Genomic DNA, 22,990 nt, shown 5'->3' on the forward strand with positions numbered 1-22,990 from the left:
GTAGCTATGTAAAGGCTAAGTCAAAGCAGACATGTGACAAAATGAACCAATCACACAACCCCACACGTGCCACCGGGAACGCATAGCTTCTACACCAGAGTCTGCTTGAAGTGATCACCAGACCACCTATTTCAGGAGGACCAGAGATTGATGCACTGGACTGCTTCCAGGCTGTACTGGAAAAAAAAGCTCTAGTGTCAAAATGCTCTTAGATGGCCATTCTATTGAATTGCATTACTAACAGCTCATCTTAAAGCTTCAACTTTTTCTCCTTCTCTCCCTCTCGTCCTAACTCTTAGGTGGGCCTGTTGGACCTGGAGCTAAATCGTCTGACCAAGGCCCTGTTCCTGGCCCAAGTGGTGCTGTCTGTCGTTATGGTGGCGCTGCAGGGCTTCATCGGGCCCTGGTTCCGCAACCTGTTCCGCTTTGTGGTTCTATTCTCTTATATCATCCCTATCAGGTAGGGTATGGTTATTATTATCCCTGTATGGCCTCAAATATAACTACAGTACCACTGAACTTAGAGGTATAGAAATGTATTGCTGCGTCATGATGATTCAGCTGCATTAATTCTGGAATATAATAATAATAATAATAATATTATAATAAATCATAATCATTTTCACTGAAAGATGCCAGGAGAAAAGATTCAAGGATATAGTAGAAGAAGAAAAAGTAGTTCCTCCATTCACCATTCATGTTCAGAGTCATACCGAAATTCAAATTCGTTATGGGTTCCGAGTGGCTCTGCGGTCCAGTGCGCTACCACTATGGCCTGTGGGCCGTGACTTCGAATCCTGAGCCATGCCTCTTTGCCATCAGTGGCCAGAGTGCAAGAGAGCACAATTGACCATGCTCTCTCCGGGTGGGTAGATGGCGCTCTGTCATCACTCTTAAGCGGTGTTGGCCAACACAGGTGTCTGTTAGCTTGTGAAGGGGGGGCACCTGGCACCTGGCACTTTCTGCAATTGGCAGCAGTTCGAAAAGAGTCAGTGGAGTGGGTTTCGCATATTTTGGAGGAGACATGTTGAATCCTTTCCCTCCTAGTGTCAGAAGCATATATAGGGAAAGTCCTGAACAAGTGGGTTAATTGGCAGTACCGGATTGGGAGAAAACGGGAACAATTATTTAGGTCTCAGATTTATAGCTCTAGTAAGACCAAATTCCCTAGTCTCTTAAGACATTAAATATTGAAAAACGAAATAAAAATTGAGCTGAAACAGTCTTGCTTACTGGATCCAGTTTTAAACTTTTATTTTTGAAAGCCTTACAGGTTGTATGCTGGACATTGTAGACCTTGTTTCTCTAGCTGCTGGTTGTGTGTGTCTGTGATTAGCCTGAGGGTGAATCTGGACATGGGAAAGTCGGCATATGGCTGGATGATAATGAAGGATGAGAATATCCCTGGCACCGTGGTGAGGACCAGCACTATCCCTGAAGAGCTGGGCCGTCTGGTCTACCTGCTCACTGACAAGACAGGTAACAGAGCCCACGAGGCCGAATTGAGCGAAGAAGCATGAACAACTGATTCAGGAAACAGTCCACTGAACAATGACTTAAGCACACAACACAACGTATTCAGAACAGATTCTGGCTATTTGGCTAGTGTCTTAGATTTATCAGTAAAGGATGGTCAAAGAATAAAACGTACGGCATACATAAACTAATTTTGGTCTGCTTTTTAAAATTTAGAATTTCTAATATTCTCTGTCTACCAGGGTTTGTACGGGTCCTGGAAAACATGGAAAGTCATGGAAAATGAACATGCTAAAATCCAGCACTGAGTAGTCCTTGAAAAATAACAAAATTGAAAAAAGTCATCAATTTATATAATAATATAAAACACAAACTTTTAGAGTAGCATAATTTTTCACAGGACCAATCGCTACCTGTATTTGAAAATGACCATGCACAGTTTTGGCCGTGGTATCATGAACGTGCATTATGTAGTTATGTAGTTAACTAGATAGTCTGGACAGTCTTTCAGCTACTAGCGTGGACTAAACATTCCCATTAAACAAATCACGAGAAAAAAAATTGTGGAGTTTTTGTGTTTTAATACTTGAAAAATAATAGAAAGTCCTTGAATTTGAAATTGGTTGAAGTGTATGAACCGTGGTCTACACAATGCCTATGGGGGGAGGGCTTCATAGATTAATTGATCTAACCGTCGATCTTCGTCTGGGTTTATTGTTGGACTTTTGCATGGTTGCTGTTGTGATTGGGGTTTTTCTCTCTCCAGGCACCCTCACCCAGAATGAGATGGTGTTTAAGAGGCTCCATCTTGGCACTGTATCATATGGGATGGATACCATGGATGAGATTCAGAGCCATATCATACAGTCTTACGCTCAGGTACGGTAGAACATTTTGCACAGGGAATGCTTACTGCACTGGATATGCTTACTTGATCGAAGAACCTATTCTAATTAAGAGAAATTAAATGATCCATGTACCTTTTGTTACCTCACAACTTGATCGTTGTGAGGAAATACTGTTGCTAATGAAGAGCTACTCGAAAATACCAAAGCTACCATCTCTAGGAAAGGGGGTTCCACTATAAAGAGCTTACTACTCTTCTATATTAAATGTACATTTACATTTAAGGCATTTAGCAGAGCTCTTGTCTAGAATGACTCACAAAAGTGCTTCACTATTTACTCAGAAAATACCCTTAGCTAGTTTGTATAGACTAGTGTCCAAGCTGGATGCTGCCAAATGCAGGAGTCGTAGATACTTATATGCACAGTACTCAACATACACCACACATTGCCTGATTTAGTACTTTTGAGGACAGTAAGCGACTGTTCGGACACCCAGTAGAAGTTCGTTCCACCACTTAGGTGCCAGGACCAAGAATGGATGCTTGTCTTCTGTGCATTTTATAGGTTGGTGGGTCAAGCAAAGTTGTATTTAGAAGCTCAAAGGGCTCTTGGTACAGCTCTGCTTTTGACCATTGCCATCAAGTACAGAGGGGCTGGTCCATTCTTGGCTTTGTAGGCCAGTGTCAGGGTTTTGAATCTGATGCAGGCAGCCAGCGAAGGGAATGCAGCAGAGAAGTTACATGGCTTAACCTTGAAACATTGAAGACTACCTGTGCCACCACGTTCTGGATCAGTTTCAAGGGCCTGATGGTACGCATAGGAACATGCATAGGGAGTTTTAGTATTCCCAGTCTTGAAATGACGAGAGACTGAACAAGCACCTAGTGGAAGGGTTGAATTCTCAGAAAATTGAAAAGGAGAAAACTGCGTGACTGAAATCCACTGTGCCATTATATCCACTTTAAATCCTTTTATATCAACATTGTCAAGCACAAAAAGTAAGGAAATTTGTGTTTGATAGATTGTCTATGTTGTAACAATGCTTCTTGGCAATAAATCTTATACCATTGGAAGGCCTGTTAATTTCCCTTTTAAATGGTGGCACATTTGTGAGGAACATGCGTGTGTGGGATGAGCAGCAGAGCTGAGTATGTGGGTTGCGCCCATGCAAAAGTGCTACAACAGTAGAACCTTGTTGAGTTCTACTTCTGTTAGCCAAGAACAGAAAGCTGTAAAGACTGGAGAAATCTAGCCTGATTTGAGGAGTCTTGATATCTGCTCAGGCACACAGATGATTGGGTACAGAATTTGGTACCAACAGCATTAATTCATGGACCCAGTCTGCAGTCACAGTCCGTCATGGACCTATGTCAGCAGTCTAGGCTGGTGGAGGCGGTGTAATGGGAATGTTTGTTTTTATTCTTGTCACACTCTGGGCCATTAATAGCAGTCAGATATTGCTTGAATGCTGTGAGCGCTCTTCTTTGGATCAGAATCTAATAGAGCCACTGTGGAATGTGAGTGAACGGGAGAATCACAGCACGAGAAATCTGCAGGAATTAAGTATGCAGTTTTGTCAATATGGACCTGAATCTCAAGGGAATGTTGATGGACCTCTTGTGGAATCCATGCCACAAAGAATTGAGACACTTTTGAGAGCAAAAGGAGACTCTAATCAGTATTAGTATTATAATAAAGTGCTCGGTGAATGTACATTTGTCTGTCGTTGTGTTCTGTTCCAGCTACTCAGTGGCTCAATGGCCAAGCTATAGACTGCATTGATTTTTATGCCACAACGCATAAACTTTTATTACTGAAATGACGACCTGACTGGCAGGTTAACTGGAACGGTAACAGCCACAGAAATCTATCATTTCCTCATTATATTTCCCCCCAGGGGGTATTTCAGAGAGACTGTAATGAAATCCGGGTGAAATTGAATTAGACAGGCGTCAATAAACATAATGTCGTTTATTGATAAGCACGCTTTTGTCTGCTCAGTGCTGTAATTACTGTGATTGTGTTAAAATTGCTGGCTCTAGGAGAAGGCAGGGCTAAGGCTCTTTTCAGGTATACTTTTGACCCAGTACAGGCGTAAAAGGAAATCCATTCCTATCTCCACCTGTTCATTCCTTTTTCAACCTTTTTAAATTAATTAATTAATTTATTTTTAAACTTGCAACAAAATAATTGTAAAGTGTTGACATACAGATTAGATACATCTCAAGAATTTCTACAATTGAAAAGTGGAGCTCAAATCTCTCTAGGGTCTCTAAGGTTTGACTCAAATATTTATGTAAAAACAAAACAAGTTATTGATCAACACATTGACATTCTTGAAATGTGGAATGAGACAGTAGTTTAATAATTGTTGTGTACAGGTTATTATTAAAAAAATGGCAATCAATTCCAAATTATTTATTACCCTATGGGGTCTGTGAAATTCAAATTAATATCCTGTTTCGATGCATATCTTTGCCATAATACAGCGCAGAAATATGGTTCAAACATTACTGGTTCAAGCTCAGTGGCCCAGTGGCCAAGCTATATGCCGCATTGATTTTTATGCCACAATATAATATGTGACACACACATATATATATATATATATATATATATATATATATATATATATATATATATATATACATACATACATATTTATCTGGATAGAAGTAAATCCATCATGGAAGTGAGTCCATCATTTTTTTTAAAAGCGATTAAAAATATATTTATATAAATAAATAAATTTTTATACACCAACTAAAAATTCTGGTAGCTAACACACTGCTGTTCCTTTTACCATGACTAGACTCGCGTGATGCTTGTTGCCATGGTAACTAAGCGGTACGGCACCCATGTGCATCATTTTGAACCGGACTACTTGTAGCATCCATGTAAAGACAGATTTTCATCAGATTCTTGGGTGGTGAATGGATTGTTTCATGTTGGTGTGTTTTTGCTGTAGCCGTTGTTTGCAGATGTTGTAGCTTTTTGTTTTAACAATCAAAACCTGAGGACTTCTGGTTGATTGTTTTGTGTGTTAGTGAAACGTCCCCTTCCCTGTCAAAGTAGACGCTTCTTGGTCACATTGAAGAATGAAATCTATGGGACTCATTAAAGGTGGCCAGTTGAAGTTCATGTGCTGCAGGGAAGCAGGGAAAGCAGTAGTTCTGTACCTGTATGTATGCATGTAGTGGAGTTGAGGCTGTTTGAAGCCTGTCATCTCTGCTCCTCCACGGAGCTCTCTCAGGAAAGGGAGGCTAATCGGGAGAAATCACCCGCTCCAGTGGAGCAAAGCCGCCCCTCGTCAAGCGTATGCTCACACCCCCCACTCATACACTCACCCACACACATTCACACGAGTACAAACGCAGCACGCGTGGCAGCTGGAGATGTTGCGGCCCTCGTGGACAGTTATGACAGTAGAAAGATGAATGATGTATCTTCTTTCTTTCTCTATTAGACTACACGGTCGGTTTTGAGAGAACTTGTGAAGGTTTGCTTGATGACATTAGGTGGTTGATAAAGGAATGACTTTACAAACATACGTTAGGTTTGGATATTGGTTTCCTTTTCTCGTTTTCTTCTGTAGCTTTTTAACGAATGGCTAATTTCTGTATTGATTGTTATTGATTGCTAGAATTGTGAAACACATTGATTTCTATGGCCTGTCGTACCCACTGTGAGAGTCTTCAAATTACATCACAAGTGGCAATTACCAGGGGCCCAAGCACTAGATTATTATTTTTTATTATTTTTTATTTTATTTTTTTTGCTTCAAAATGTGCTTTGAATGATGCCATGGAAGAACCATTTTTATAAAAGAGATGTTTGTATGAACCAAAAAAAATAACAGGGTTGCAAAGGGGTGGAAAAATTCTGATAAATTACTTTCCATAGAATTTTTAGCTCTGGGAAATATTTCAAAATGTAAACTTTCCATGGAAATTCTGGGAACGTTGGGGATTTATTGGAATTAGTATTAGGAAATATTGGATAATTGAAAGGAACTTTGGACTTGTGGATCCAGCGCCTTCCTCCAAGCCCTGTGATGCTGCATTGGCAGCAGTCTGAAAAAAGGTGGTGGCTGACCTCATGTGTCAGAGGAAGCATGTGCTTGTCCTCACTCTCCTAGTGTCTGGAGCACTGGAAGTGATGGGGGGGGTCCTGGTGAGTGGGTTAATTTTCTCAGCTGAATTGGGAAGAAAATGTGGTAAAAAAGAATTGCATCCTTCGCCCTTATTTGACAGAATTCACTATTTTGCATCCATTTTGTGTTTTTGCCCATCAGTGATCTCTCATTACAGTTCCCAGAATGCATTACTTAGATAAATTATATGACCATTGGTTTTGCTCTTGCACATTTTGGTGGTTTTCTGCTCTACTTCACTAACTCAAGCTCAGAATTGGCTCGTTAATGAGCTGATTGGCTGTATCAGGTGTGTTTTGAGCAGGCTAAGTAATAAAAGGTCCTGGACCAGGCTTGAGAACTATTACTGTAGAGACTATTGTGTCATTACTACCTGGAGAGCTCATTTAAGTAATCTCTGACTGTCTTGCCTAAGTGAATACAGGTACATCCAAATTCTGGCTTCAGGGTGGCTTGTATTTTCATCAGGATGGTTATGTTTATAGATTTGCCTTTTATGGGAATATTCTGTCCTAGCAAATTTCTCTCTTCCCCAAATGCAGCCAGTCAGCCAAAGCATGTTTGGTGTGCAAAGTCTGCCTCTTTACTTTAGCACTGGAGCTAGTGTGTGATGACTTAGGCATGCGGGCATGCAGTTTGCACAGTTGTAATTGATGGGGTATAAGCTACCATTACTTGTAGCTCCAATGCTAAAGCAAAGAGGCAAACTTTGTACACCAAACACGTTTGGGCTGATTGGCTTTATTAGCGGGAAGACAAAAATCGTGTAAATGTTTTGACCAGGCAGTTCCATTCCCAGGATCTCAGCTGTATCAGAACCCAATGCTTTTACCTGCTTTCATGTTTCTGTTTTTATGTGTGTACATATATTTTTTGTCTAGACCACCTCAGCTCCGTCCAATGGCAACAGTGCCAGCTCCACGCCGTCTCGGAAGCCACCACCATCCGCTCCCAAGGTGCGCAAGAGTGTGAGCAGCCGTATTCACGAGGCTGTGAAGGCCATCGCCCTCTGCCACAACGTCACGCCAGTGTACGAGTCCCGAACCAACGGTGCCAGCACCGAGCCTGAGAGCACAGAGGCTGACCAGGACTTCAGTGATGACAACCGAACTTACCAGGCCTCCAGCCCTGATGAGGTTAGTGTGCTGAATAAAACACATTAGTTCCTAGTTTGACTTGCTGTATTTAAGTCTGATCTGATGTTTTCAGAGCTGTGGACACCACACCATTTTTTTTTTTAACCTTACTTGGATGCATATTTGATGTTTTCGTACCTGTGTGGACACACCTCTGCAGGGTTTGTATGGGTCCTGGAAAACCTGGAAAGTCATGGAAAAACAGCATGCTAAAATCCAGTAATGAATAGTCCTTGAAAAATACCAAAATTGGAAGAGGTCATGGAAAATGTGGTAATTAGTTCCTGTTATCATTTTATATAATAATATTAAACACAAACTTTTAGACTAGCATAATTTTTCACATGACCAATCACTGCCCATATTTCATATGACCATGCACAGTTTAGGCCGTGGTATCATGAATATGCATTATGTAGTTAACTAGCTAGTCTGGACAGTCTTTCAGCTACTAGCGTGGACTAAACAATCCTGTAAACAAATTACGTGGAATTTGTTGAAACAAATTGGTCCTGGAATTTTTTTGGTTTTTGGTACATGAAAGGAACATGGTACATGTTTTTTTGGTTCATGGAAAGTCCTTGAATTTGAAATCTTGCTAGAAGGTGAAAATCGAACATTTTAAGTGGGGGAAAGGGATTAATTGCATTGCACTTTAAGCAGAATTTTTCTGCAGTAAGCTAAGCATGAGAAATAGTTTCTCTGAATGGTTGAGGAGGTATATCAAGGTGTATTCGCCATGATTCACTCTTGAGAATCCTGATACATTACCCCTTGGAGAATTGACTGTCCATACTCCGTAATCCTTTAATTTTGAACTCTTGCTCTTTATCCTTTTTCGTTCTGTCTGAATGCTGGACCGCATGGCCTGCCAGAACAGATTGCTGCTTGATCCTAAATAATAAGCTACGCTAATGCAGTCTTCTGAATGTGTAATCCTATATGGCGGACGGTTTGGCATTTATGAGCACACTAGTCTAGAATTTACTACCCCATTGAATGTTAATATAGACATTGTGTTATTAGAGAAATCTGAGAGGAGTAATAAATATCAGGGCATGAATAGGTCACACATGAGGAAGTTTTCTGTTGAGATATTTAGCGAGTATTTATGGTTTAGTGTTACTGTGAGTTCAGTGCTTGTAAGAGTCATTAAATAGCAGAGATGCAGGAATGTCTGGTCATATTTCACACAGTAGCGAGGATATCTACAATGGGAATATTGGACATTTCAGATGGTTCTTGAAGCTGGACACTGCAATAAATGAGACAAACTACAATATGTTAATAATTGACAGAAAATCAGTTTCTTTGAAATGCTATGGCTGATCATTTTGTGCTATTTTGAGCTATTTTGTTCCAAAAATGTGTTCAAGTGTGCTTTTATTTTACACTTACTGCTAAATTCATCTTCAGCTTTCTGTACACATAGATGTCTTATAAGGGTCGCGAAAGATAAGGAGGAAAAAACTGTCCATCTGTTCAGGTAGAATTGCCTGTCCTGTCGTCTTACTTGATATGTCTATTTATTTATTTCCTTTAATGCTCATGCCTTATCTCCTCCATTGTCTCCTCTCGCAGAGTGATCAATATTTAATTTTCTCAGGGAGACTAGTGCTCGGTGTTTAGTTCGGAGCTCAGAGTCCTCTGCCTGTGTGTGCAAACGCATGCCTTTCATCTACGGCCTTGTCAGTATCCCTGTCCTCAAAGAGCCCAAGGCCTCTTCTCCTGCACAGTTACAAACACTCAGGCTGAGCGATTTGGTCGAAGGGTTGATCTCATGAGTGCTGGCGTGCTGTGTTTTTCAGTTTACTGTGGTGGGTGGTTTCAAATTTAGAAAAGACATTTAACCGAATATGGATTTCATTGATGTCCAAATGTTTGTGGACATCCTTAATGAATGCATTTAGCTACTTTAAGTTGCACCTATTGCTGACACAGGTGTATACATGTACATACACACAGCTCTTCTGTCCCTGTTGAGAAGTACTGACAATAAAATAAGACTCTCTCCTTTTGTCACCATGCCTAATGCCTGGTGTGGGCTAGAGGCGTATAAAGGCCCCCAGCATTGAGCTGTGGAGCAGTGGAACTGTGTTCTCTAGAATGATGGTTGGTGCTCCATCCAATAAGTCTGTGATGAGGTGGGGTGGTGATTAACCAACATTCTGACCTCACTAATGCTTTTGTTGCTGAATGCAATCAAATCTTCACAGCAATGCTCTAAAATCTAGTGGGACGCCTTTTTCCCTGGACAGTAGAGACAGTTACTCCAACTCCAGCAGGATAAACTCTTTTTTAATACCCTTGATTTCAGAAGAAACAATGAATGAGCAGGTGTCCCAATAATTTTGTCAAGATCCCATCACCTAGCCTACTGCAGAAATGTTGCTAAGGACCAATGGGTTGTCTGCTGTCTAAAGTATAGGCTGCAGTTGTGTCAGTACTTAAAGGGTTAAAGATTTTAAATGGATACATTGGATATATTGAGCAATATATCCAGTGTTGCATTACATCATAGCACACTTACCCACAGTCCCTCACACAGAGCCTGGTTATGTGTTGTGCAGGTGGCGCTGGTACGCTGGACAGAGAGTGTGGGGCTGACCCTGGTGAACAGAGACCTGACCTCACTGCAGCTGAAAACTCCCGCAGGCCAGATCCTGACCTTCTGCATCCTTCAGATCTTCCCCTTCACCTCCGAGAGCAAGCGCATGGGTATCATTGTCAGGGTATGCAGTGTCCTATGCAGTTTACATTTACATCTGTGTAATCTACAATCTAACTCTGCCGTCAGCACAGAATCTGCATAAATGTGTTACCAGGGTTGCTAATGTATTAAGTAATGCAGGAAACACTGATGATGTGGTGCTATGCTTAAAATGTTCCATGTGCCATTGGCTGCAATACAAGCCTAATGCATGACCAATCCACCCCTTCACCTAACAGCTTGAAATATGTTCTTTCCTCTGCAAAAACTTTGGTCATTGCTGCCATTCCAAGTTCCTTTTTAACTTTGTCTGGAGGACTTGTTTCCCAAATGTATCAGGCTTGTTTAGATGTTCCTGAACACTGAATGCAGAATTTTATGGTGAGGACGTAGGAAATGTTTTCAGCTTGAAGCTTTGTGAAGGTGTCGCTGCACAGTAGAACAGTGCACCAACACTCTGGAGCTCTACGGGCGGTTCACTGTATCTACACTATATGGGCAAAAGTATTGGGACACACCAATACTTAATTGAATTGAGGTGTTTTATTCAGTTCCATTGTCACGGGTTTATAAAATCAGGCACCTAGCTATGCAGTCTGCCTTAGTCTGCCACATTAGTCCAGAGTGGTTCTGTGATAGGATGCCACCATTGCAATAAGAAGTCTGTTGGAGAAATTTCTTCACTCCTAGATATTGCACTGTGGACCAGCTGTGAGTGGTGTTATTGAACAGTGGAAGTGTTTAGGAACCACAGCAACTCCATATTAATGCCTATGGGTTTAGACTGAAATGTCATTAAAGCACCTGTATGGCGGTATTGTGTAGATTGTCTAAATTGATTTTATTGAAAATATATACATAAAATGGTATTAAAAAGCTTTTTACATTTTTTTTTTTTTGGCAGGATGAGGCCACTGGTGAGATCACATTTTACATGAAAGGAGCCGACGTCGCCATGGCCAGCATAGTTCAGTACAACGACTGGCTGGAGGAGGAGGTAAAGACTGTTCAGTGTTGACTGTTCAGTTCAGCAGTCTCCCGGAGGCCATAAAACGATGCTAAACTCAATGCAGTAAATGTGACCAAGCCAGTTTTGACTAGACCGCAGAACCATTTCATAAATATGTATCCATTAATAGCAGTAGAATGAATGAGTCAAACAAAACCTTCTGCCTTTGTGCATCATCATCAAGGACAATGCACACACCCAGTAGCATCAATCAAAAAGCCAGCCTTGCTGTTACATTTCCCATTCTGATGTTCATAATGCTATTGGCAATATGCAGTCAATGTGCACCGGAGGTGACGCTTATTAATTAATGAGTGCCCTAAATAGAGGGAGTGCTCCTGGGAGGCAGTACAGGGCGGCATGTCATAATCCGGACTGTGGTGATAATGATTTGGGGGTGTGCCTGCACTTGTCAATAAGCAATCAGCGCGTCAGCGGCAACCTATTGGGTTTTCATATCAAAACTAAACCGCCGCCCCACTTCTTTTTAGCTGGGCAATCTGAAATTAGCTCAAGGCTGTGTTATTTATTTATTTATTTTTTACCATTGATTCTCTGTGTGTGCGAGCCAAAGAAGTAGGCGTCCGCATATTTATATGCCTGTGACATTGAGATGTATGCCACTTAAGGTCATCGTTAGGGTGGGGAAAACATTTGACATTCTCATATTTACTTTGTCCAGCAATAAACTATCACACTTCTGTTTCTGGCCTACAGTCCTCATAATACTGTAAGTCTTATGTGCAGTGTTATGTTTCCTCTAGTGTGGAAACATGGCCAGAGAGGGACTTCGCACGTTGGTGGTGGCTAAGAAGTCTCTGTCAGAAGAGCAGTACCAGGACTTTGAGGTACAGATGCACCTGCTGCATATTAGCCTAATATGATAGTAGTTACTAAGGAATGTACAGTAGTTAAGCCCATATGTCTCACTATAAGGGGTTATCAAAGCTTTGCTGTATAAATAACCAAATTGTGATTCACTCCCAAATGTAACATTCACTCTCTCTCTCGCTCTCTCTGGTCTCTTTAGAACCGTTATAACCAGGCTAAGCTGAGCCTACATGATCGTGCCCTGAAGGTGGCAGCGGTGGTTGAGAGTCTGGAGAGGGAGATGGAGCTTCTTTGCCTGACCGGAGTAGAGGATCAGTTGCAGGCTGATGTCAGGCCCACCTTGGAGCTTCTCCGCAACGCCGGCATTAAGGTTCAGCCACTTGCACTCAATTGCTAAACATTTTACTCAATAAAAAAAAAAACACTAATCAGTCCTATCTGAGAACTGTCTTGTCATGATCCTGATGTTCTAATTAACACAGCTGACATTGCTGGTTGACCAAAGGTAAGATTTACTTTGGTGCAGCCAGAGAACAAACCCACCTATTGCTAACAAGACCAGTTGCATGTATGAACATAGAAACTGCATTACAGACACATGGATGGATGGGCGAGAGACAGGTTAGCTAGCTTGCTAGCTTTTCTAGCTTTTGGTTGTGCTGGTTGATTTAGCTTTAGCTGGCTAGTTAGGTTTTGCTTAGTAAGTTTCTCTAACTGGAATGGAATCAGACAGTAATTAATAAAAAGTTTGGTTAAAACTGCGTGGCAGAAACCAGACACATCACCCTGTGACTGGTATAAGTACCACTAACACAAGTACTACCAAAGATTAGCCCCTCATAGTTTGCATTGAAAAGGGAGAGCTATGGCAAAATACACTGATCAGCCATAACATTCACACTACCTGCCGAATATTGAGTAGGTCCACCTTGTGCCACCACAACCGATCTGAACATTCAAGGCTAGGACTCCACAAGACCTCCACCAAGACATTACCAGCAGTTCCTTTAAGTCCTAGAAGTTGTGCGGTGGGGCGTCCATTGATCTCATCAATGACCCAGTTGTCTAACCATCACAACTTGGCCCTTATTAAAGTGGCTCAGATTTTTATGCTTGTCCGTTTCTCCTGCTTTTAACACACATCACCTTCAAGAACTGACTGTTGACGTGCTGCCTATGTAGCTCCCAATGTCACTTCATTACTTCACCTGTCAGAGGTGGATATGGGTTGTTTGTTGGTTAATGGAATGCTAGTGGTGCATCATGCTTTGTACATGTAAATTGAGTGTCTACAAGAGAGGAATAAACATATTTAGATAGAAAACACAGTTTTGGGGTCCCTGCTAATTGGGCCCCAACATTTTAGCAAAACCTAAATGTAGCTTTAAAATGATTGTGATATTTTGAGCCTGACAAAATGTTGCAAAGATGCAAGATGTTGTCTGGACTTGATGTTTTGCTTTGTTTAATTAAATTTTTGCTCAGCAATGTTACTATGCCAGATTAAAATGGTTTAAGGTTTAAAATTAGTGGAAAAAGAATAGTAGGTCGAAAAAATAAAGCATGATGATTGTAGGCCATCAGAGGTGGACTCTCAGGAACCTGAGAACCTGAAAAGCTGGACAAGTAATTGACATTAATGCTGTCTAAACCCATTAAATAACATTTAATATTTGGGTCCAGCTGGGTTCTGAGAAATATCAAAGCTGCTTCGTCTGTTGTCAGTACTGTCTTTTTTTTTTTTACAGTATTCTCTAACTTTGGATACTCATTATATTTCAGATCTGGATGCTGACAGGAGACAAGCTGGAGACGGCTACGTGCATAGCCAAAAGCTCCCACCTGGTGTCCAGAAGCCAAGATATACATGTTTTCAGACCGGTTGGTGCAGCTTTGACCATTAATGGTTTGCAACTCCAGTGCAGTGTTCAGAAGGTTTTATTGAAGTGTCAATATGTGCTTGGTTTGTGTGCTATTGCCCATAGGTGTCTAATCGTGGTGAGGCTCATCTGGAGCTGAATGCATTCCGAAGGAAACATGATTGTGCTCTGGTCATCTCGGGAGACTCCCTGGAGGTAGGCCAGTACAAATTTGTATGAAAAACACTAACACTGGTAGTGACTGATGAACTCTTTGGAGCTTGTTACAAAGAACTATAGTTCTCAGAGCAGCTATCGCAGAGGTAAAATTCCACTGTTATACCAGAGAAAATCTGTAGAGTGCATGTATAGCATTATTAGGCAATGACAGAAGACCAAGAACAATTGTTCCAGTGTTGTTGTATTCACTGACTTATCCTCTAGAGGCAGTATTTCTTACATCTTGACCTATGCTCTTGTAAGTCCTTTTTTTGACCATTGCATTAAATCCTTAACAAAGGGTTAAGAGGGTAGTAAAAGAAAAGCCACTTAATTCAACCCTTGTGTTATGTTGGTGTTTTTGTTTTTCAGGTTTGTCTGCGTTACTATGAGCATGAGTTTGTGGAGCTGGCATGCCAGTGTCCGGCCGTGGTATGCTGCCGCTGTTCTCCCACCCAGAAGGCCCAGATCGTTAAACTGCTCCAGCAGCACACAGCCAACAGGACATGCGCTATCGGTCAGCTCTCTCTCTCTTCTGCTTATTCTCATGCATTAGCACTGCTGTCCGCTAGGTGGCAAGCAGAGAACGCTGGGAGTCTTCTGTTGAGTACAAGGAAATTAATGGTTCAGTGTCTTCAATGTTTGCCCTGTTCTTTTCTTTTTTTTTTTTTATTTGCAACACTGTGGGTGAGTCTTTGCATAAGGACTGTGAAGCATAGAGCCGAAAAGATCAAGCTGCCTATGATCATTAAAAAAAAACCAAGTTGCTTATAAAGGGTTCATAAACACATGCTTTATAAATTCTTTAGTTGTAGTTGTTTTTATCAGGGCTTTTTCCTCTCTTTTTGTTCAGGTGATGGAGGCAATGATGTCAGTATGATTCAGGCTGCAGACTGTGGAATTGGCATTGAAGGAAAGGTAGCATAATTATAAATAATGTTCACATATGCTCCAAACTTTAGTAGAAAGCATTCTAAAGAGACAGTTGCAGGATCAACTCTTATCAATATATCACTGATTTCATTTCAGAGGAAACAATGCATGGACAGTTGTCCAAATACTTTTGTAATTGTGGTGTATTAAATGTGTAACTCATACTGAGAATTACTGTAGCATCTCAGTTCTTATGCTTTATCACCTGTTGTAGGAGGGCAAGCAGGCCTCTCTGGCTGCAGATTTCTCCATTACGCAGTTTAAACACATTGGCAGGCTGCTAGTGGTCCACGGCCGAAACAGCTACAAACGTTCTGCGGCTCTCGGCCAGTTTGTCATGCATCGTGGTATGATCATCTCCACCATGCAGGTAAGACTCACACATACCTCAGACACATTGATGGACAGCTTAAAGGGATAAGCATGAAGGGGATGCATTCAGCTAGGAGACTTGTGCTTCTTTGGTGTAGGACAGGAGAGCCTAAGCTACCTTGGCTAAACAACACTGCACTTAGGCTGTCACCAATTTCACTTAAAAGCATTTAGATCTTCATTTTTTTTATTCTATGAAAAACTAAAAATTACTTTCCATAACTGGCAGTGCAGCCATTTGGAGTACTCATTTCAGTATTAGTTAAAATGTGTAAATATGGCCTGTCCATTCTGTTTTAGTAAATTATGGGCATTAGTATGCATTTAGTAAGTTATGGGCATATATTTACTTAGACAACACTGGTGACAGTCTAGCGTTAGCTGTGTTAGCCTAGCATGTTCTGTGGTAAGCTAAAGAATCGCACATCAGATACCAAACGCACCTTGGCTGATCAGTTGCTTCTCGGGTCAATTATCTATCTTGTTCATTTGATTTTGCACTGAACTGTTTCTTTGAGACCGCACGAAACCTTTAACATTACGACACCGTTCCAAAGTTCTGAAAATGCTTATAATAGGTTAAAATTAGTATAGTATTTGTTCTTTTATATTAAATATAAACTTTTACACAATATTTTAAAAGTTTAACAACTCACCAGAAATGATTATTTACTAAATAGTTACATATTTGCATATATTTGCATAAGTACTTGGGAGACTAACTGGAATAAAAAATAAATCAGTAAATAAACAGTATACACCATATGGACAAAAGTATTGGGACACAATTCTTGGTCATTACTATTGCCACAGGTGAATAAAATCAAGCTCCTAGCCATGCAGTTGCTGAATTCCAGCGTGGTTCTGTAATAGGAGCCACCGCTGCAACAAGAAGTCAGCTGGTGAAATTTCCTCCCTCCTAGATCTTCCACCATCAACTGTGAGTGGTATTATTGAAAAGTGAAAGTGTTTAGGAACTGCAGCAACTCAGCCATGATATGGCAAACCACGTAAAGTTGCAGAGCGGGGTCAGGGCAGAGTGCTGAGCTCAGTGCATAGTGCAGAAACCTCTCCAACTCTCTCCAACGCTGCTGCCTCAATAACTGCAGAGCTCCACTACAGCAACCTACTGCTGTTAGAGCTGCACAGGGGAACCACCTCCATATTAGGGCAACCTACATTGCTTCTGTAGGTGCAATGTGTTGGTGTCCCGCTACTTTTGTCCATATAGTGTACGAGACATTCTGGACATTAATTTTACTTTAATTGCTTTTTACTATAATACTGAGGTTATATTTAACATTTAACATTTTTGAAAATCATCTACGGCTCCATCAAAACACATGTAAATCTTATTAATACATTAAAAACTGAAAATGTCAGGGTATAAAATCTGTGGCTGAGGCTCATATTTGCATCTTACTAACGATGCTAAGTTGTTTGCTGTTAAGGAGTAACAGGAGAAACAAGGTAGTAACTTTGATCTGTCTTGAGCAGCTTGAAACAGAGAACAGTTCACAGTAGGGCTTGAGAGAGCTGAGCTGAATGCTGATTCTGTGTCTTGCTCCTTTTTCCTCCCTCAGGCTGTATTTTCCTCCATTTTCTACTTTGCATCAGTTCCTTTGTACCAGGGCTTCCTCATGGTGGGGTATGTCATTTCTAACACTGATTCCTAACACTGTTTTTTTTTTTTTTCTTTGGATGAGCGTGTGAATGCTTACACACAGTGTAGCATTAACGTCTCACAGCTCCTGTCCCTGTCATTTAAATAGATCTGACACAGACTGAGATTTAAGCTTGTTTTGTAGCTAGTGTTAATGGAATTGTCCTTGTGTTTACAGTTATGCTACAATCTACACCATGTTCCCGGTGTTCTCACTGGTGCTGGACCAAGACGTGAAGCCGGAGATGGCTTTGCTGTACCCAGAGCTTTATAAGGATCTCACCAAGGTAATGCCACAATCACTGATCAGCCGTAACATTAAAAGCACTGAGTGGGACATGCATATTAGGCAGTACTTACAGTTGACGTGATGCAAGGATCGGAGTTACTCTGATGAGAGCCATATCATGATCGCTAGATGACTGGATCAGAGCATCTCCAAGATATCAGGCAGGTCTTGTGGGGTGTTTCTGTCATGCTGTGTTCAGTACCTACCAAACGTCCTGCAAGGACAGAAACCTGTGTACCTGAGACAGGGCCATGGACACCCAAGGCTCATTCATGCACATAAGAAGGGAAGGCTAGTACATCTGGGCAGAGCTAAAAGGATCTGTTGCTTAGATCATAGTACAAGGTACCACAGGAGCCCTTCAGAAACCTTGTGGAGTCCATGCCCTGGATGGGGTAAGATCTGTTTTGCTGGTAGAAGGGGGAACCTTTAGACTTTAGAAGATTAGGCAGGTGGTTTTAATGTTATGGCTGAGTGCTGTTTTTAGTGGATGTTAGCTTTCTTTTAATTATAGCTACAAATGTTCAAATTTTCAGGCTTTTCCATTAGACTTGTGTGCTCTGTTTGGTACATGTCAGTGATTCTGACATTCCCCCTCTTTTTCTCTCCTACTGTAGGGGCGGTCGTTATCATTTAAAACCTTTCTTATCTGGGTCCTGATAAGTGTATATCAAGGTAAGAAATGGATTTTAAGTGGTTTGGATGGTGTTGATACAAATGATATGTAATCTGCTTTTTATTATTATTATTATTATTATTATTATTATTAGTTTTATAATTGTAATTTAAATTCCTTTTTGAATTGTTGCATAATTTCTGAACTGTAGCCGTTCATGCAATTCTGCTGAGGTGCAATTTTATTATGGGTATTGTGGACATGTAGGCAGCTCAGCTAATCTACATACTACAGCCTCTGCATGGATAACTGCCTGCAGGGAGCGTGAAGAGCAACCCTATCATTCCTGACATATCGTCAGTCTTTAACCCCTTAATTTTTCACTGCCATATAACATTCCCTTTCCTGTGCACATAGCTCTCTCCAGCCTAAGGCCCTTATAAATGCCCAAAAAAGGGGCTATAAGTTGAATGTGATTTTGAATATACATGTCCCCAAAATGAAAACCGCGGTCTGTTGAAGACTGGTGAAACCTAGGCCGGAAGCCAGCTCTCGCACGGCACCCGGCTCTTTTTTTTGTTGTTGTTGCCGCGTAAACGGATACAGCTGCTGCTGCCGCCTGGCCGTACAGCAGGCGGGAAAGATCAGTGTCCCTGTCCGAGCGTGACATCCCGACAGCTCCTGCTTTTTAATTAAACCTCAATATGCAGAGAAAAGCGGCAGCAGGGGAAATCCGAGCGACGGCCTCATTTAATCCAGCGGTTAACTCTGAGGAATGTCCCGGGCCTCCTCTGTATGAAGAGGAGCAATTATGCGATCAGTCAGAGGCCATTAGACAGAGCTCGGGCAGCGGTTATGATTAAAATGAAAACGGAGACTGATACAGTAGGCAAAAGGATTGAGTGAGCGAGCACACGGGTCAGCAGTTGAAGCGCAACTGGGGCACGGATGTTGTCCAGCGTGCAAATTTGCGGTAGACCCCAATGAATCGAATACTTGCTCGCTGTTGGGTGCGGGAAAACTGTATGAGCATTAAAAAACAGTCTGTTTAATGAGTAAAAACCCTTGTGTGAAATGATAGACTGCATTTTTAAACAGGTAATTATTAATAATGCACAGTTTGGAATCAGGTTCTACCTGGTGATCTGTCTAACACTTTCCGTGTGTGTCCACCAGGGGGCATCCTGATGTATGGAGCTCTGGTGCTCTTTGATCAGGAGTTTGTGCACGTGGTGGCCATCTCCTTCACGGCCCTGATTCTTACCGAGCTGCTGATGGTGGCACTGACTGTGCGTACCTGGCACTGGCTCATGGTGGTGGCAGAGTTCTTCAGCCTTGGCTGCTACCTCGCCTCGCTGGCCTTCCTTAATGAGTACTTTGGTAAGAATGGCTGCTTCTCATCCCTCTTTTTGCTGCCACTCAAATTTGAGGGACTGTTGTTTGTCATATCAATGTAGGTGTCATTTTAAAGAGTGTTTAGTAAATAACAGTGGTAATAATAATATAATAATTTTAATAAAGCAAGGGTAGCTTTTAAGACAGATCGTTCCCCAGACAGTTTTCCCCTATGTACAGTTGAAACCAGAAGTTTACATGCACTATATAAAAAGACACATGCATTTTTTTGCTTGAATTTAGAATAAACTTTTCCCATTTTAGGTCAGTTCAAAATAATTTCTATTTGATAAATGCCAGAGTAATTAGAGGACATTTTTAAAGGCAATTTTTATTTCTTTGAAGTCAAAAGTTTAAATACACTAAGATTCCTATGCCTTTTAACAATTTGGGACAGCCCATATGATGATGATGATGATGATGTCATGTCTTTGGAAGCTTCTGATAGGTTTATTGGCAACATTTGAGTTAATTAGAGACACACCTGAGGATGTATTTTAAGGCACACCTGGAACACACAGCTTGTTTGTGTAACATCATGGGAAAGTCGAAAGAAATCAGCAAGTCTGGCCAAAGACCTTGTGAAGATGCTGGCTGAAGCTGGTAAGAGTGTGTCATTATCCACAGTGAAACGTGTACTGTATCGACATGGGCTGAAAGGCCACTCTGCCAGGAAGAAGCCATTACTCCAAAAGAAACATAAAAAGCCTGATTAATGTTTGCAAATGCACACAGGGACAAAGACCTTCATTGTTGGAGACATGTCCTGTGGTCTGCCGAAACTAAAATTGAACTATGGCCATAATGACCAACGTTACGTTTGGAGGAAAAAGGGGGAAGCTTGCAAGCCTGAGAACACCATCCCAACTGTGAAACACGGGGGTGGCAGCATCATGTTGTGGGGTTGTTTTGCTGCAGGAAGGACTGGTGCACTTCACAAAATAGAGCCATCATGTGGAAAGAACATCATGTGGAAATTAATGGGCAAAGCTGAAAAGGCTTGTACGAGCAAGGCGGCCTACAAACATGGCTCAATTACACCAGTTCTGTCGGGTGAAATGGGCCGAAATTCCTGCCAACTATTCTGGGAAGCTTGTGGAAGGATATCCAAAGTTTAAGGGCAATGGTACCAAATACTAATGAAATGTATGTAAATGTAAAAGTAATAAATTGCCTTAAAAAATCCCTCTCTCATTATTCTGGCATTTAGCAAATGGAAATAATTTTGGGAATCCTAATTGACCTAAAATGGGAAAAGTTCTAAATTCATGTCAAACAGTGAGGAAGAAATTCATAAGTGTCTTTTTATGTAGAGTATGTCAACTTCTGGTTTCAACTGTATGTCTACAAAAATATATAAATATATGTACAGTCGCCAAGCACTTGATTTAGGAACACTACTGTATTAGCTGGCTAGGATCAAAATAGTCTCAGTTTTTTGAGACATGGATTCCACAAGATGTTGCAAACATTTCTTTGAGATTCTGGTCTGTGTTGACATAATTGAGTGACCCATTTCCTGCAAATTCATCTGGAGCACTTTCATGCTGCGAAGATCCTGTTTTACCACATCCCCAAGTTCTACTGGCTTCAGATCTGATGACTGGGAGGGCCACTGAAGAACACAGAGCTCATTGTCATGTTCATGAAATCAGTTTGAGACGCCATTTGCTTTGTGACACGGTGCATTATCATGCTGGAAGTATCCTTTAGAAGATGGTAAATTGTGGTCATGAAGGGATACACATGGGGAGCAGCAATACTCACACACAGATTTAAGCGACGGCTCAAAGTGTGCCTAGAAATTGTTCTCCACACCAATTCATCACCTCCTCCAGTCTGGACTGTTGACACAAGTCAGGCTAGCTCCATGGATCCATGCTGTTGGATTCATGACAAATCCTGACCATCCATCTGTATATCAGGTTCATCAGACCAGGCTACATTTCTGCAGTCTTCAACAGTCCAGTGTTGGTGAGCCTGTGCTGAGCTACTGCAGCCTCAGCTTTCTGTTCTTGGCTGACAGAAGTGGAACTCGATGTGGTCTCCTGCTGTTGTAGCCCATCCTCCTCAAGGTTCAGCATGTTGTACGTTCTGGCCATTCTCTGTTGGCCTCTTTTATCAACAAGGCGTTTCCCTCTGCAGAACTTATTGGATGTGTTCTCAGGCAATCAAAGGCAGTTCTAGAAATACTCAGACCAGCCCGTCTGGAACCAACAATCATGCCACACTCAAACTCTCAGAGATCTGTTTTGTCACCCTTTGTGATGGTTGATATGAGCATTAGCTGAAGCTGCTGGACCGTATATACATGATTTAAAACACTGCACTGTAAGATCATTGCTTAAATAAGCAGATGTGTACAGGTGTGCCTAATGAAGTGCTTGGTCAATGTGTATATATATAGATTTTTTATTGTATTTATAGGCCTACAGTACTAAACAGTACATTTACAAATACATGTGATGCAGTTTTACAGGCTAGTAGTTTTGTAGTTAGGTAGTGTTTGAGCTGCATGTGTGTGTGTATGTGTGCTTCTTTAACTATGTGACTATGTTTAGCAGAAGGGTTGTCGTTTTGCTGAGCAATCACATTCTCTCTTGCTTTCTTTGTCCACAGAAAGGTACAGGGGTTTGCAAGTGCTGTCTTGAGTGCTGTCTTGTATGTACACTATATGGCCAAATGTTTGTGGACACCCCTTCTAATGAATGCTTTCAACAAAAGTGCAGATGTGCACACTGAGCTTGTCTAGTCCCTGTGGAGAAGTACTGCCATTATAATAAAACTCCCTGAAGCAGATAAACACGAACCTAGTGGCACCATGCCTAATGCCAGGCAAGCGCTAGAGGGGTATAAAGCCCCCCAGCATTGAGCTGTGGAGCAGTGGAGCAGAGAACTATGTTCTCTGGAATGGAAAGCTTTTGGGACTAGTTGAGGAGTTTGAGATGAGGTAGGGTGTCGATCATCCAACATCCTGACCTCACTAACGCTCTGATTACTGAATGCAGTCAAATCCTCACAGTATTGTTCTGTTAAAATCTAGTAGAAAACTTTCTTCCCTGGACAGTAGAGACAGTTACTCAAGCAAAAGCATGATTTCAGAAGGTGTCTCAATACTTGTCCATATAGTGTACCTGTAGCACTGAACACTTCCCCTGCCTCACTGCTAAGCTCTTACCCTTTCTCTCCCTCTCTATGTTTTTGCTGCTGCACTCTTTGGCTCTCACTCAGGCATAGGTAGAGTGTCCTTAGGAGCTTTCCTGGGTAGGTGCTTCGTTGCTGGGTTACGTGTAATTTCGCTCATCCCTCCTGCTCTCCTTCCCTCCCTTCCCTCCCTTCCCCACACACTCGTGTGCCTTCCCTGTGTTCTTAATCACATGCTTGCTGATTAGGAGACTGTGAATGTGCTGTGAATCAGTGATGCCTGTTCCTCATTTTCCAGAGCATTCCACCATCACTGCTCACTGTACCGCCATCCCAT

At 41.6% G+C, this 22,990-nt stretch overlaps 1 protein-coding gene across 3 annotated transcripts in view; it reads left to right on the forward strand.

Annotated features, from left to right (window-relative positions):
* atp9b (ATPase phospholipid transporting 9B) overlaps nucleotides 1–22,990 on the forward strand; it is a 64,933-nt gene that overhangs the window by 38,417 nt on the left and 3,526 nt on the right. For 2 of the 3 annotated variants that reach the window (XM_072675365.1, XM_072675363.1), the window contains 18 exons: nucleotides 300–460; nucleotides 1,337–1,479; nucleotides 2,243–2,355; nucleotides 7,359–7,613; nucleotides 10,184–10,345; nucleotides 11,228–11,320; nucleotides 12,097–12,180; nucleotides 12,363–12,533; nucleotides 13,946–14,044; nucleotides 14,149–14,238; nucleotides 14,614–14,758; nucleotides 15,095–15,159; nucleotides 15,389–15,544; nucleotides 17,130–17,194; nucleotides 17,388–17,496; nucleotides 18,116–18,173; nucleotides 19,291–19,494; nucleotides 22,741–22,773. In XM_072675365.1, the coding sequence (XP_072531466.1) occupies nucleotides 300–460; nucleotides 1,337–1,479; nucleotides 2,243–2,355; nucleotides 7,359–7,613; nucleotides 10,184–10,345; nucleotides 11,228–11,320; nucleotides 12,097–12,180; nucleotides 12,363–12,533; nucleotides 13,946–14,044; nucleotides 14,149–14,238; nucleotides 14,614–14,758; nucleotides 15,095–15,159; nucleotides 15,389–15,544; nucleotides 17,130–17,194; nucleotides 17,388–17,496; nucleotides 18,116–18,173; nucleotides 19,291–19,494; nucleotides 22,741–22,773 (2,206 nt within the window). The remainder of the gene's footprint in view (nucleotides 1–299; nucleotides 461–1,336; nucleotides 1,480–2,242; nucleotides 2,356–7,358; nucleotides 7,614–10,183; nucleotides 10,346–11,227; nucleotides 11,321–12,096; nucleotides 12,181–12,362; nucleotides 12,534–13,945; nucleotides 14,045–14,148; nucleotides 14,239–14,613; nucleotides 14,759–15,094; nucleotides 15,160–15,388; nucleotides 15,545–17,129; nucleotides 17,195–17,387; nucleotides 17,497–18,115; nucleotides 18,174–19,290; nucleotides 19,495–22,740; nucleotides 22,774–22,990) is intronic. The other variant, XM_072675364.1, reaches the window with a different exon arrangement.

This window comes from Salminus brasiliensis, chromosome 3, assembly GCF_030463535.1.
Source record: "Salminus brasiliensis chromosome 3, fSalBra1.hap2, whole genome shotgun sequence".
Lineage (NCBI taxonomy): Eukaryota > Metazoa > Chordata > Actinopteri > Characiformes > Bryconidae > Salminus > Salminus brasiliensis.